Raw genomic sequence first — 16,340 nt, forward strand, 5'->3', positions numbered from 1 at the left:
GGACATAGCAACCTCCCTCCCAGACCGAGGCTGAGGTGACGTCACGTCAAATTTCCGTGTTCTTTGCGAAGTTGAACATGGGGGGACATCATTCGCAGTTTACTGAAGAAGAACTGAAAGATTACCAGGTAAAATGGTTATTAAAGCGTTTTTGATTATTCTGCAATATTTTTTGGTCTTTTTTAAAAGTATTTTTTGCATTTGACGGCGCTTTCGAGTTCAAAATTACCTGTTGTTTGCCCGTGTTTACATCTTGCAGGAACTGACGTATTTCACTCAGAAGGAAATCTTACAGTGAGTTGACTTATCTTTGATACAAAATCTACTGTAATACATTTATTTTAAAGTGAAGTCTTGTAGACTAACATTACAGCTAACTAAGATAGTTTGTCCGTAACATCCAATTCAGTGATTTTCTAGCGTGAACCATGTTGTCAGTACAGTAGCAATATTTTATATATGTTAACCATTTGCCAATTAAGTTAACGTTTACTCTCTTGGAACTTGAAGATTAAAAGCAAGAGGTTTTCTTGAATCTAGTGCAATTGACTATGTCAAGTAAAATTCCTTTAAAGTTATGCCAGTCATAAGAGATTTCACCAACAAGCTAAGCTAAAGATACCTTCGCGTCAATTAACTTCGCGCAAGAAGTTTGTGTTTAACTTTAATAGCTTGCTTCATAACAATCATTTTTTAGCGATTATAAAATACTTTCAGGGCTTATAGCCATAGTATTGCTTTGTGTTTGATATTATAGTCTTGCACTGAGAAGCAAGCCTGAAATCAAAAGCGAAAACTATACCATTCTGAAAACTACATGTATGTTAGTCTGCAAAAGAAGAAAAAGGTTGTTGAATGAATACAAGATGCCTGCTATACTGGCATTACGCGTGATGCCCGGACTGATTCATTTATTCCAACTGTATGCTTCGCCGATTGATAAAACTATCCTTGCTAATGGAATAGTTTGAGTCACGACGATCGCGTTACGTTGTTCCCCTTGTGTTACGTTACTCAGGTTTTCAAGGGAAATTGCGGGAATTCCATTGCGATAACGTAAGCTTCTCAATGACCTCTTCTCTGTCTGTAGTCGTGGACTAAGACTGTCAAAGAAAGCACGATTCCTTCGCCAGGAACTCTCCAATTTCCACCGTCTTAGATGTCGAGTGCTTCTTAGAAGTTATTCTTTCGATTTACTGCTTCAAAATGGTGAAATTTCCGTTTGAAAACGGCACACTTGAGTCCAGAACATGTTAACAATATGGCTCCACAATTTAATGCAGTTTTAATGAAGAAATCAAATGATGCGTTGACGTAACACAGGTAAGGGTGAGTGGGTCCCCTCCCTAGCGATAAGAATGGATTTTGATTGGCCTGCCTTTGTTAAAGACAATCAGAACAATACATCCCGAGTAGGAGAGGGGTGAGTTTAATGAATAAATTAATGTACCGATTTGTACCGATCGCGTTACGTTTTTCCCCTTGTGTTACGTTACTCAGGTTTTCAAGGGAAATTGCGGGAATTCCATTGCGATAACGTAAGCTTCTCAATGACCTCTTCTCTGTCTGCAGTCGTGGACTAAGACTGTCAAAGAAAGCACGATTCCTTCGCCAGGAACTCTCCAATTTCCACCGTTTTAGATGTCGAGTGCTTCTTAGAGGTTATTCTTTCGATTTACTGCTTCAAAATGGTGAAATTTCCGTTTGAAAACGGCACACTTGAGTCCAGAACATGTTAACAATATGGCTCCACAATTTAATGCAGTTTTAATGAAGAAATCAAATGATGCGTTGACGTCACACAGGTAAGGGTGAGTGGGTCCCCTCCCTAGCGATAAGAATGGATTTTAATTGGCCTGCCTTTGTTAAAGACAATCAGAACAATACATCCCGAGAAGGAGAGGGGTGAGTTTAATGAATAAATTAATGTACCGATTTGTAGCTACGAGGAAGAAAAAAAAAAAAAAAAAAAAGAAATCGACCCGTTTTTAGACACGGTATGCCCCTTCAGGGCATCCCGCGTAATAAGATTGTCTGTGATCATAACCATCCCTGTACAGGCTTTTAGCCAAGAATTAAAAACTGGTCGCCCTGAGGCATGTGTTTGGTAAACTTTTAAAGGATTATAATAAGTTAAGAATGTTACTGATATTTTTTCAAGAAGTGTGTGTCCTGACACCCTACTGGCTAATGGCCAAAACCTTTTCCCTGCATACAGATTATAATATTATTTCAAGATTTGCTGGTATTGTCAGTATCAACCCTGGATACCATCCCCTTAGGGCTGTACATGTCATTATATATTAATTAAGCTTTGAATATTAAAAGCTTGAGCTTCAACAGGAATATCCTCCCACTCAGTCAAATGTCAAAGAACAAATCCTGCTGTCTTGTCCTCATGCTCTATTAAAATATCTTTAAAATATCTTTTATTATATCTTTTTAAAGATAAAAAAAATTAAAATTCTCGCAACCTTAATACATGTAAGCATTGATAATACAACAAGAAATTTGATGCCAATCACTGTCAGGGCTTAAAGGGTTAAAAGAGTTGTAGCCCATTCTCCCTTTAAAATGACTAAGTGCATGGGAGAATATACAAAAGAAAAGTATCCAGAAATAATTGAAGGAATATCCCCCATGATTGTTATGTTGAACACGCTGATCAGCTCAGGTCATCTTCAGTACATGTACTTCCACTGTACTGGCCAATAATATTTGGTTATCATTTGAAAGCTCCTTATTTTTTTTTTACTTTTTACACTCCAGCTGCCATAAAAGGTTTGAACAACTTGATCCTGAAGCTGTGAGAATCAATAAGAATGCCAAGCTGGCTTCAAGAAAGATTATGACCTTACCAGAATTAAGGGTATGTTTTCATACAATAAATTAATTAAGCGGTCACCACGTAGCATGATGTACTACTGCTTCTACCCATTAAATTGATCATCAATAATATTCTATAAAAATTGATAGAAATTAGTTAATCATATCGGAAATCGATAAAAATTGATAAAAGGGTTCATTGTGAGTAATCGATAATTATACAATTTTCAAATAAGTGTAATATTAGTGTTATCAATGTTTTATTGATAGTTTACAGTCATAGTCAAGTTTGGTTGTGACACTTCACAACCAAGCTGAAAATGTCCCTCTCCTGCTCCTCTCCCCCCTCTCACTGTTGTTTTTCAGAATTTTTCTAGCGAATCTTGTGAACCAACATTGAGAGGGCAAGGTGGCAAGATCTGTCCCATCTAATGTCACTAACACTGTAGCTTATCTTAAAATTCATCAAAACAAAATCAACAAAAGATATATTTTTTCATCAAGTAGTACCATCAAATGTTTACAAAGTAATGTAAGTTATAATTAGTGTTATAAAGATATATTTTTTCATCAAGTATCATCATCAAGTAATATAAGTTATAATTAAAGAACTTTCTCTTTCTCTCTAGGTGAATCCCTTTAAAGACAGAATTTGCAAAGTATTTTCATCATCCAAGGATGGAGAATTGACGTTTGAAGATTTCTTGGATATGATGTCTGTATTTAGTGAAAATGTGAGTTTAAAACTTGACTGTGTGGCATTTTTATGATCCACATTACAGTGTACAGCTGTAGATCAATACCTAGATATTACAACCCCAGCATTTGAGCCAGTCAGTTTTGGCTTAAAAGCAATTTAAAGCTCATTAGATTAATTAGTAGATTAAAATACTTACTAATGAATTGGTGGCTGTACACAGCACCTTTAATAATCAGCTTTATACTGATAGATGAGTGCATCATAATGTTCAATGATCTTTTAAAGATGTTGTTGAACTGTCCATACAGATGGCCTTTTTAGGCTGCATACTGTACTTATGCAATGCTTAAGCAGTGTTTATGAGTCATTTGAGCAGTCACAACACAAAATCTTACACTGCAACCTAAGAGTGTTGTAAATTGTTGTGTCATGAAAGAGTTGGTGATTCAGAAGCAGTAAATTGCAAATGAATTTTGATTGGTGTTAAAAGAACCTTGTCAGGATCACATCTAGAGAACAAAAAAATTATTGCTTTAAACTGGAAACTAATAATTATTGACTACAGGTACATGTATTGTTGTTCTTTTGTTCAATATTTACAGCATCTTCGTCACATTATTCCTGTTTAATAGTTGACAGTTTTCAAGCTGGCAGTTTGATGGGCCATGGTGTCTACATTGTGTAAATCTTGTGTACATGTTATATTTACATGTATTAAGTGTCAATCGCTACATGTAACAGCAGAATCTTTCTTTTCACAGGCCCCTAAGAGTGTAAAGGTGGAATATGCTTTCAGAATTTATGGTAGGTTTACTTTGTTTTGCTGTCTAACATTTTTACCTTGGCGTAGTGTCAGAAGTTAAAAGTATACAAAGTTTAGTATATAATATTACACAGCTGTAAAATTGCTGGAAAACCTCAAAAAACTTTTTGAGATTAATACTTTTTTTTCAGTCGGCACTTTTTTTGCCTGCAATGAATATTTACTGTTGACCTTAAAGTATACATGTAGGTACATGGGTATACACTATTTTTTGTCTGATTGCTAAATTTCTTAGAATTTTGTAAGCAAATTGCTGCCCCTCTCTTTCCGTCTTGCCTTGCAGTTGTGCCTCAGGCTTCACTCTTGATGTCTTGTACTCGGAGCACTTGGCTAAATAAACTCCTCTTATACAGGCTTCAAATACAAGGCCTTGGCTGTTAATAGCTACATGTATCTTGAAAATTCCAAGTGGCCAATCACTAATAAAAATATAGGCTTCCATAGCATAACATTTTACTCGGCAAAGAGTTTACCGCATTAGCTATGAGATTTCAAGGCACTGCAATAAATGGGACGTTAAATAATATTTTATGCCTGAGATCATGTTTGGCTTAAAGGGTTGAGGCACTGTAAATTAGACCATGAATTTTTCGCACGTTTCTTGAAAACTCTGTTCAACAAGCAGTGTAGTATAAAGACGTGTAAATGTGTCAGCTTTTAGTAACATATATTCATTTAAAAGAAACCATGGAGATCAGTGATCATTTTTGCATGATTTCCAACCATTAAAAAGATACAAATTAAGGTGTGTTAATTTATGGCCTGGTTCTTAAAACCCCTTCAAGTACTGCTGGCAATGGTGTCTTTTGAGTCCCTATTTTCTTGAAGTTTAAGATGAGCAAGTATTCATTGTTCCCCACAGATTTCAACGAGGATGACTACATCTGTGAGAATGATTTAAAACGAGTTATCCAGAGACTGTGTGGAGAGCAGAGACTGTCTGATGAGAATGTGAATGCTTTGATTCAAAAGGTAAAACCTGATCTTTTTTTATCAGTAGTCTTAAAGGCACTTATTTGAAGCACTGCACTGTTTTTAGTTATGGGGAGGCGGGGTTATATATTTTATGGGAAACTTGCTAAATGACTGAATGGGGCAAGGGGGTGATATTTTGCATTCACTTTGATATTAATTTTGTTGTTGTTGTTGTTGTTATGATGATGATGATGTAAGGCAGATATTTTTGGGTACAAGGTTGGGTACAAGTGCTTCAATTCAACATTTTGTATGTTACCCTTTGGGGCTCATATGCTGTAAATTCTGTACGCTACCTACAGCTGTAAATTAAAAAAAAAGAAAAAAAAAACATGGAGCTGCCAAAGGAATGGTCCAATAGACCCTTCTCCAAAATGGCGGCGAAAATTCAAATAAGTTAAAATTAAAATTGTATACCAGCGCTAGAAAGAGCACTTTTACTTTAGTAACCCTGCAAAGTTTCAGCATATTAGGTGTACTATCAGCTGAGAAAATGTAAGTTGAAAAATGAAAAATTTACAGACGTTTGTAATGCCCCCCAGTCATACAAACGTCTGTAAATTTGTCAAATTTCATCTTACGTTTCCCAAGCCGATATACACAGGTCTAATATGCTGAAACTTTGCAAGGTTACTAAAGTAAAAGTGCTCTTTCCAGTGCTAGTATCAGTTTTTCATTGAGTTTAATTTTAACTCATTCAAATCTGTTTCCACCGTTCGAGAAGTACTCTATATGGCTGATATAAAAGGGGCTTACAGGTGCTGTATGGTGTATAACATCTTCAAGAACCCAAGAGAAATTTACAGTGGGGTCAATGAATAGTTCATTAATGCCTAATTGTGATCCAGTAATATAAACAAAATTGTCTCATTTTTTGCACACTTAGAATAATTACATCAAAAGAAGCATTCATTAACACTAAATAATACTGTTTCATTTCAACATGAACAACATTCATTAATGTGAGTGAGTGCTCATTAGTACCATCCTACTCCAGTATTCTTGTTCAATGTCAGTAACATATCAATTCTACTATTAATACAGTTAGGAAGAAGCGAGACATTTCGCCAGGCAATTCTTTTACAGTAGAGGAGGCCGAAGAAATATGAATATATAATAAGTTGGTCCAAAATGCGCTCAATGATTACATATTTCCACAAAGCAATAGGAGGATGAACAATTCCTGCAGCACAAACTTAGTTGAAATTCTTAAGTTGTTGAATGAGTTTTAATGTACCTGAAATCTCTTAAGTATGTAGTTTACATATTTTAAATGAAAGTATATGGGTGTAAATGAATTTTTGTATTTAGTCTATTTACATCAATTAAGAATGATTCTCTTTGTTAACGCTTTGGTGTTTTTTAATTTTAAGTGATGCTCATGAAAATTAATCTTGCATTCTTGACAGGCAAAAGGTGTAATACTAAAACTTTTTAAACTATCCTTCACTAGCCCTTCACTAAGAACTGTAAATTATTCAAACTGTTTCAAACTCTGACAAAGGCAACACAGGAGGTTGCCAAAAATTTAGTTTTCTTTACAAATTTTATAAGATCAAATTTTTACCGTTTTTAGATCAGCATAGTCATAATAATTTATAATTTAAAAATTTATAGCGTGCAAGTATCTGTATAGAATCAAATACGCAATAAAATAAATAAATAACTTCTAGAGTAGTGTAAATAAAGTATACATTAATACCAAAAAGTGCTTAAGAAGTAATTATAAAAAAGTACGTACATGCAGTAAAATGTAGAAAAAAATGAAGTCAGAATAGATTATGTATCCATCAATAACATTAAAAAGCATGTATGTTAAGTCCTAAGTCCTACAATCCTTGAATCCTTGAAAATCTGAAATCCTTAAGTCTTGAAAGTGAAGGGTGAAGTTCTTTTTTCTCCAATTGGATGGAACCAGATTCGAATGCCATGAAGTTGCAAGTTGTGAATTAAGTCATAGAAGTAAAATCATAGTGGTCTAGCATGGAAACCAAACTTTATTAGAGAAGACAAGGAACAATTCAAGACATCTTTAGTTACAAGATATATACTAATACCTACAATTAAACACATTTGACCTTTTTTTTTTCAGTTTAATAATAACAAACTATTAAATAATAAAAGCAAAAAGGACTTTGAACAGATGTTAGATGAAAATTAACATAAGAAATTATTGGCAATTGTTTTGTTTTTGTTTTTTAAGTAAAAATAAAAGAGTAAAATTAACTACTTTTCATCAAAACTTCATGTCTCTGGTTCATCCGTGTTTTAATAATTCTCGTCATGTTACTCAGCAGGGTCACTGACGTGTGCAATTGGTGGGTTGGTAGCCTGCAACTGCATTTCGTTTTTTTGGGTCTTGTTACACATACACGTAATTTTCTTGGAAGGTGAAACAATAGGCAAAAAATAAACGGTAGAGTAACAGGCTATTCGAGTGGGGACACATTCGGCCTGGTTCACTGGTTATGCTTCTTTTGTCAAACTAAGCCAAGCCATGGCAAAGTTGGTGCTCACTGACAGCCAGTCCTGCTGAAAGTGGTTCTTTCTCCTTCATTTGTTTCCAATTAACTTTGTAGGCAAGTTGGCATTTGTTTCAATGACTGGTATCCCAGGGATTGGGTCGAGTTCCAACTCAATGGTCTTGGGTCTGTTGCCTTCAATACTGTTGTGATAGCCGTACACAAAATACACCAACATTCCTGCAAAAACAAAGGACGGGTAAAATGAGAAAGCTCTCCTTAATCTTCTTTTCATTTTCTAACCCTTTCATTCAAAACTTCAATAATTGAAACTGTTTCCATGCTATTTCATGCATGTATACTTCTGTTCTTGTAAGCTATGAGAATTTAGTGTTATATCAAGATGGGACTCTCAAGTTGTTGATGAATTTTGGTTTTCTAGTCACCTCTGTGCTTGACAGTATGTTCATATTGTGAGGAGAAATTTGATTTAGATCACGCTGAGGAATAAACGCTGGTGAATACTATATATCTCAGGAAACCTTGTAAAACATTTCGAGTACGAAAACGCCAAAGATACTAAGCAGTGTAAGTGGAACTGTACTTTGATAGTCATAATTGGAGAAAATTAATATAGATACTTCACAATAAACATGTTTTGATTTTCAGATGCGCATAACCGTGACATGACTCCTAAGTGCTAAACAGTTATTCTTTCTCATTCTTTCTGTTCGTTGAAGCCAGAGATTCCGTTGACTTTTAATTCTTCATTAACGTTTATAGAAGTAAAATTATATATAAAGAACAGAATTTTAGAGTTTTAGGAAAGATTTAAAGTTTTTGGATGCACATGGACTTAGGGCTTCAGTTCATTTGTCGGTATGTTGTGTTGACTGAAAAACCTCAAAACTTGTTTCCGCGTCACTTGTTCAACATAATAAGTTGGTTGTTTTGTTCTGCGTTTGATGCTTGTGTTTACTCGTTTGCATGGACGGCCTTGTTTCTATGGGGTTTCAAGTTCGTTTCTGTGACTTCAACAGACCAACATACGAGCTTAAGCGGTTCATAATGTTCGCTTCTATGTCATCCGAATTTGTTTGTCAAAAAGAACGGAAAAACGAAAAATATGATATTGAAAGCTTCTTTATTGGCCATGCAGCTTTTTCTAGGTTTTCCACATGAACGCCTCACTGATTTGTTCTAGAAGGCTGTGGTTCACGCCTGTTTGAGGGTTTTTGTATCGTCGTATTTTAAATGCCTCAAATCTAAGACCCAGGTTAATTTGTGACAGACAGTTTTATCGCGACTCCAAAAATGCTTTGACCCTCTCAGTAATTGGAAAGGAAAAGCTTTTCTCTCGCGATTAAATTCCGTCGCATTCAATCAACTCAGCATTGAGAGCCTTTCGTGTTTGTAGACAGAAACTGAGATTTTGAGATTCATACTTTCGACCATTTTCTTTAATATCCGTCTAAAGAAATTTGCGCAAGTGTTTAGCTAGTACGACTGATACTCCTTAGTGACGTTCAAACCGATGTTGCTGGTTTGGTCTTTATTTTCAAAGCCGCCCTGGACTAATTTATGCTACTTGTGACAAAGAAAGGCGTTTTCAACTCTCATTATACCCTTGAATACTTTAGAAGCAATCAATCGAAGCGCAGCAAATAGGCTTGGCCGTGGTTCAGAGTTTGTGTTGTATGTAAATTTTAACGTCAAAGAGCAGTGAAAACAGAATAGGGCTCGCAACTACAAAACGCCTATTCATGTAGCTGCTAACAGGTCGATATTTCACGTGTTGAGTTCAGTGGTTTTAGGTTGACTTAAACTGCATTACAATTGTGTTCAGCCGTCGAGCACTATAGTCTGGCTCTTGTTTTCGTTGCATGCAAGATAGAGTTAGTCTGTATACTTCCCTGGTCCCTTTATTTCAAACCAGTTTTGTTTTTGTCCTTTGAAGCACCGATGAAAATATACGGTGGCTGGAATTTGCCAAATACATGTATGAGTAGTACCCGGGAAGTAGTACTTGCTCCTGCGCGGGGAAAGTCGTTTGCCACTGTACGAAACACCACCTAAACTGTTACCATGCTTCCTATAGTGGACCAGCGGACAGTGGAAAACTCGGCAAGGCAGGGCGGTTTATGTTCACAAGCTAAACTAAGCTATGAGCAGGCAACGCAACAGTCTGTTTCCGCGCTCCCCGGTGATAAGCCAAACACGCGTGGAATTTCTGTCTCGTGGAAACTCGAGACTTCCGCGGGCGGGGAAGTAGTGGAGTGAGGTTTCGAGAAAATCACAGGCAAGCGCGTGCTGTGTAGTTTAGGAAAGAATAAAAGTCAACTTACCTACTGCTATCCAAATTGCAAACCGCACATAGGTGAGTGGATGAAGTAGCGTCAGAAGGAGCATGTTAATAAATATACTTAGTGCGGGAAGAACCGGTACTCCTGGAACCATGAAGGAGAAAGTGGCGCAGTTCTGCGGCTGTAGTCCTAGAACAACCAAACATGCAACTGTGATGAAGGCATACAGTGATACAGCGAAGATGGTCATGGTTTCCGTATTTTCAGTGCTTATTATCCAAGTTTTGAGCGAAACACAAAGAGCAAACATCGACAGCAGCATGATCGTGACCGTGACATTGGCGATGGTGTTTGAACATTCAGTAGAACTGGCGTGACAGGCTGTCGTGACACTGTCAAGCGGAAGTTTTTGGTAATTTTCACCCGCGCCTTTCTTGCGCTTTGAAAACAAATTTCGGAGCCATGACTGCGTTCGAACTGTGAGCTTGTCTTCATTGGCCAGTGAGGCTATGGACGGTTGATATCGTGTTAGTATCACCGACACAGACACCATTGTGTAAGTTGTGATACTTGTGATTGACACCATCTCCACAAGCTGCCGCATTTCAAACAGAAACGCCAAGAACGCACTCAACGCACCGCTTACTGCCACTGCGCGCAATGGCATCTGCCTTTGCTTGTCTATCCTAGTAAAGCATCCGAATATCAAGCCATCGTAGGCGATAGAGTAGATGAGACGAGGCGTAGCAAAACTGGCAGCTAGCAAGCTGCTAAGCATAGAGAATAACGCGCCAGCCGAGACGATGTACTTGGACGCGCCGAAAGCGCGCGCGGCGAAAGCTTCGGCGAGAGGCGCCAGGTCTTTGAGCTGGTAGTAAGGAACCATCATTGTTAACACGACTATCACAGCGATGTAGGCTATCAGGCTGATTCCTAACGATAGTAGAATAGCCAGTGGTACCGACACTAATGGGTTAATGGCCTCCTCGCTTGCGCTGGGTATAGTGTCAAACCCTATAAAGCAGTAGAAACAGCTAGGGGCGGCTGCGAGTATGCCAGTCCAACCATAGGGCGCAAATTTCTCCATGGTCGACCAGTTACTAGCATCTGCATGGTAAGCGCCGACGAAGACTACAAATGTGATTACCAGTAGATTGCAAAAGACGGTGATATCTAGGACTAGCTTGGATTCTTTGGCGCCTAGGCAGATTATAACAGTGACTATGAAAACCAACCCGAAGGCTAAGAGATCGGGAAATTGTCCTAAGGCTGGTTCGTTCCACACTCCGAATTCTTCCTTGAAGAAGTTGTACACCGACCCGTTGAAAAGAAAGTTGATGTACTCGCTGCAAGCGGCTGCTAGTGATGCAGAAGAGAGGGTGAACTCTGTAATCATACACCAGCCTGTCAGAAATGCCCAGACCTCACCCATGGTAACGTATGTGTAGATGTATCCTGAACCAGAGCGGTTTACTCTGGATGCGAACTCGGCATAACACAGGCCAGTCAGGAGGGACGGAACAACGGCTATCATGAACGACAGAATGATCGCTGGGCCGGCTACAGAGTGCGCCGTTTGGCCGATGACAACATACAACCCTGCATCTACCAGCGATCCGATTCCAAGCGCTGTCAAGTCAAACAAGTTCATACATCTCTTCAGAGGGCTGTCTGACGAAATAAAGTCATCCGTCTTTCGCCTCGTGAGGCCCGCTATCAGTTTGTAGCCGAACATTTTCACTGGCGTGGCATGGAAGGCCTGTTTGATGCTCCGACCGTCCAACCTCAGTGCGCTGTTACTGGAGGCTGTATTAATACGCAAACAATCCGCCCTTTAGTTTTTTTGTACTTTAAATGTCGGTGATTTAAATTTTCGCGTTTTAATTATGTTCACTCGGCCATAAACAGTCGGCATTCAACCGTAAAATGTAAGCAAGTTTTTTAGGAAGAGTTATGTAATAGAGTGATATTTTTGACAGCGAAGGATAACAGACGATTAGAAAGTTTTCCGACTTTCCATAAATCTGTTAAAACGTCTTCGATAGCCGCTCTTTTGCGCCAGGAAGGTCTTGTTATGTCAATTGGAAAAGTTGTCCGCGTCTTTTATGGAACAAAAGGAAATTTCTGGTTTTAAATTGTGTTAAAAGACGCGTAAACTTAAATAATCTAGCCAAGTGATGTTGCAGGTTTTAGTGGTAATAGTTTTCCATCTCACCAAAATTCTCCTTAAATGGCTTTCAATTCATTGCTATTTTTTTACGTCTTTTTAACCATATTATTCTCCCAGATTTTGACAGCTCTCCTTTAGTGAACGACTTTACTCGTGAGTTCGAAGTTTTTGTCACCCATCGGCCCGTGAAGCGTGAAAAACTATGCTTGGGGTGCATTAATTTCGTACAATAGCCTCTTTGTGTTCATTGCTATTTTCGCGTCCTTTCAGGTATCCTTTAATACGCAAGTTGAAAAATTTTCCATTCGCGCGCAGTTATACGTTTTTAATTTGAAAAGAACAACTCTGTGCGATAGGTGTTTGTTTACTGTTTTTGCGATTCGTCGCACATCAATAAAATATCTCAAGAGTTTGATTTATAGAGAGTAGGAGAGTTGATAACTGTGCTGTACTTATGGAATCTCTTGCTCGCCTTAGCACTTCATACCGAAGGAGCTGTTTTGTCACTGCAGCATAATGAAACGGTATCACAGGAAAGAACTACTCAATACAGCCAGTTCATTTGAATGGTCACACTTTAGGATTTCTTTCACAGATACCATGTACAGCATAATAAACATTACCAATAGGAAAACGCGGCTTAGTTGCTTTCATTTAAATGGGCAAACTCTCCACTGGAACAAAGTCAGGGCATGACTAGTTTTAGAACTTTTCAGTGTGGTTGTTTAATTTTGAAATGGCTAGTCAAAGCAGTTTTGACATTTTAATTTCACTTTGATTACCCTTTGGCGTCTATTAATTAAGTGTGACTCAGTCTTTTAAAGGCCGTCCAAAGTTCACTGAAATATGCAGAAACTTTCAAGCTTGCTATTATTTAGCCAGCAATTGTGCGGAAGCACTGAAGCGAAATTTTACGCGCCTTGGCGCATTGTAAAAGGAAACAACGAAATGCAATTTTTATTTTCATTTAGGAGGCAAATAATCTACGAGTTCAAAACATTTCAAGGTTGTTGGTAGATTTCAAGTTTTTCAGTAGATTTGAACTTATTCTTTAACTCTGACGTTGGGTTGAAAATAATGGCAATTTAATTTCTTTACATAATTGCAGTTGTAAGTGGCGTGTATTAATCGAAGTGTGTTCAAAGAACGCTGGAATCCGAGGCCTTCGAGCTTAAAACAAACAATTTGACGAACACTCCAATACAGAATTTTACGGCACTCGCCTTTACGTGACTTTAAATTGCACTGTTTTCTCAAAAGTGCATTGAAATATGCTAACCTTTTCAAGCGTGCTCATTTAGGCAGCAATCTAATTTTGTGAATGCACTCGAGCGAAATTTTACCTACGCCTTCGCGTTCTATAGTGTAAACAACGAAGATCTAATGGTGTTTATCCCGTAGGAAGCTTCATCCAACAATTCAAAGCCTCGCAAGTGTAAGTGTTAATAATTGCTACACGCTGTTCGAGTAGCAGGGAGTTTTGAACTTGTCATGAACCGTAAATTTCCAGCATATTCCGAATTGCATAACCCTTGCTTCGTGTTTGTTAATTCAAGTATGACCACGTTATACGAAGGCACTATTCCAGGTACATTTTGTTGTGTTCAGTTTGTTCCTTTACGCGTTCTGACTGTGCTAGAGGTTCTGCGCAATATTTATTTGATAATAAAATTTGATATAAACTCGAACCATTAAGAAACAGAAAACCTCAAGTTGGCGAAATTTATCCGGGATAATATGATGTGTGAAGCAGAAGAAACTGCTCTTAGTTCGAGTTAGAGAGAAGTTTGAGTCTTTGGGCGTACGAGTTATACGCCGATGAATTCGAGCCTTAGACTGCAAGCAGTCCCTTTCTGGTTAGTCGAGATGGTGTGCTCATAGCGCAGCGAGACTGGAGCGAGGAGAAATAAACGAGTAGAGACCCCAGGCCCCCCTCCGCTCGTTCGCTCTAGTTTTTTTTCGCGCTCGGCTATTTCGCGCGACCTATCGACTATCCAGAAAGGGACTGCTTGCAGTCTATTCGAGCCTTTAACATTTCCTCTCCTTCCCCGCCCCCTAGTCTCCCTCGCAGCCGTTCTGTGTCTCATTATGCAACGCTCCTCCACAGAACGGCTGCGAGGGAGACTACCCGCCCCCCACCCCTGAAAAAAAAATACCGGGAAAATGAAGCCGGCCATTTGACCCTGGGAGTGGGTACTTTAACCGACTTAGCCTATTCCAGGCTCCTAGAGAGATGCGCGAAGGACCCTAGTTTTCGTCCCCTCGCACTCTCCTTCACGCATCTCTCAAGGAGCGTGGAACAGGCTATAACCGACTCAATTTTACTAAGAAACTGAAAAGAGTGAGCAGCAAATGTAGTGATTCTAAATCTTTCTAGTATGTCCTCGAATAGAGGCCTTAGAGTGGCTTAATGGTAGGGCATTACGTTATTATCTCTATCTCTGCTGGCCAGCAACAGGTTGAGGGCTCTGAGGACCTGATTGGTTTAAAACGTGAAAGAAGTTACGTATGCTCAATTGCTTACTCGTTTTATGATCTCAATGCCTCTTGTTATGATGAGGTGTGGAGGACAAGACTTAACGTCACCGAAGCATTTTTTTTTTTTTTTTTCAAAAATCTTCAGATTTTTCGATTGTTCTTAAAATATCGAATTTGCCCTCAAGCCTTCGCTGCTCAATCGGCCAATTGATTGACCGGCCGCCTGGACTAAATATTTTTTCTTTTATTTTGGTAGATTTTTGACGAAGCCGATCTTGATGACGACAGTCAACTGTCTTTTGCTGAATTTGAACACGTGATATCAAAGGCTCCAGACTTTGTAAAGTAAGTCACAGGGAAGTGTCAAGTACCGTTAGTTTCGCCTAATCTTGGCCCTGGTGTCTGACACGGCTTGTTTTGCCCCTTTTGTTATCAAACATAAGACAAACTGTTACACCTTGATTGTGGACCAGATATGGTTAACAAACACTTTTTTCTAATGCTTTAAATTTACTGAGATTTATATTAGCCAGTGTTTAGCACAGTTTCATTCGGGTTAGTTACGTTTAATTTTACAGCTTAACGTGAGAGCCAATAGAAACTCGCGTTATGTTTCTTTATTCTAAACTATTTTCTCCATTTATTCACATTAATTTGAGTCTGGTGTATTTGAACAAAAAATTAACTAAGCAAATTTAAACTCCTTCAGTGGCCAACTGAAACCATTTATTGTGATATTTTTTAGGATGTTGTTAAGTTTTTTGTTGTCTCTTTTTCAGCTCATTTAGGATCCGCGTGTGAGGAATGCCTGCCTGCTCAGCGTCGATCAAAGCATTCCTATCCATAAGCTGCTCTATTCACCAAGATAAACGCTTTGTAAAGTTTCTACATATTGGCAATCCAATCTAGTTTAACGGGTAGCTGACCAAGTGACGCATAGACTGCGAAACGTAACATATTTAGATGCAATTTCAAGGGCACGGTATTATCTCTTTACCTTTTATAAGTGCAAAAGTTAAATTTTGATACATTTTGCTAAAACTTCGACATGAAGAAAGATGCAAACCGAACAGAACAACGAGAGAGTCGCTTCCACTTGAATTGTCAAACTTAAGGGGTTCAGCTCCTATTCACAGACTCAAAAGGTAGAACCACTTTGGTCAGCATAATGAACAGCACCACAAGATAGTACTGCTCAGTAGCTTAAACGATGCCATCCACAGACTTTAAAGGTAGAACCACGATAGTCAGCATAATGAACAGCTCCACAAGAAAGTAATGCTCTCATTTGAATACTGCTGTACTGCTTTCATTTGAATGGCCACACTTAACGATGTCATCATCCATAGACCCAACAGTTAGAACCACATTGTAAGGCATACGATACAACACCACAGGGAAAGACTGCTAAAAAACGTTCATTTGTGAAAGTTATGGGTTTCATGCACATACGCAAGGTTAGGACCACCTTATACACCATAGCAAACTGCACCATACTTTCAGTTGACTGGTTGCACATGAGAATTTTTGCAACAGTCTCATGCATGAATAATGACTTCTTTTTACAACATAATCTGACGCCGCACAACTACTGGGAACTGGA

At 38.4% G+C, this 16,340-nt stretch overlaps 2 protein-coding genes across 2 annotated transcripts; one reads left to right on the forward strand and one right to left on the reverse strand.

Annotated features, from left to right (window-relative positions):
- The first annotated feature begins 9 nt into the window (after positions 1-9).
- LOC146455802 (calcium and integrin-binding family member 2-like) lies at positions 10-15,818 on the forward strand. The gene is made up of 8 exons (XM_085093816.1): positions 10-128; positions 260-294; positions 2,770-2,869; positions 3,456-3,560; positions 4,288-4,330; positions 5,212-5,321; positions 14,994-15,082; positions 15,517-15,818. The coding sequence occupies exons 1-8, from the start codon at positions 78-80 to the stop codon at positions 15,536-15,538; spliced, it is 555 nt and encodes a 184-aa protein (XP_084949942.1). The 5' UTR covers positions 10-77; the 3' UTR covers positions 15,539-15,818.
- On the reverse strand, positions 7,304-14,087 carry LOC146455803 (cationic amino acid transporter 3-like). The gene is made up of 2 exons (XM_085093785.1): positions 10,132-14,087; positions 7,304-8,026 (listed from the first exon to the last, which is right to left on the reverse strand). The coding sequence occupies exons 1-2, from the start codon at positions 11,822-11,824 to the stop codon at positions 7,878-7,880; spliced, it is 1,842 nt and encodes a 613-aa protein (XP_084949911.1). The 5' UTR covers positions 11,825-14,087; the 3' UTR covers positions 7,304-7,877.
- Positions 15,819-16,340: the final 522 nt, after the last annotated feature.

The sequence above is a fragment of the Pavona decussata genome, unplaced genomic scaffold (genome assembly GCF_977016875.1).
Source record: "Pavona decussata unplaced genomic scaffold, jaPavDecu1.1 SCAFFOLD_269, whole genome shotgun sequence".
Classification (NCBI taxonomy): domain Eukaryota; kingdom Metazoa; phylum Cnidaria; class Anthozoa; order Scleractinia; family Agariciidae; genus Pavona; species Pavona decussata.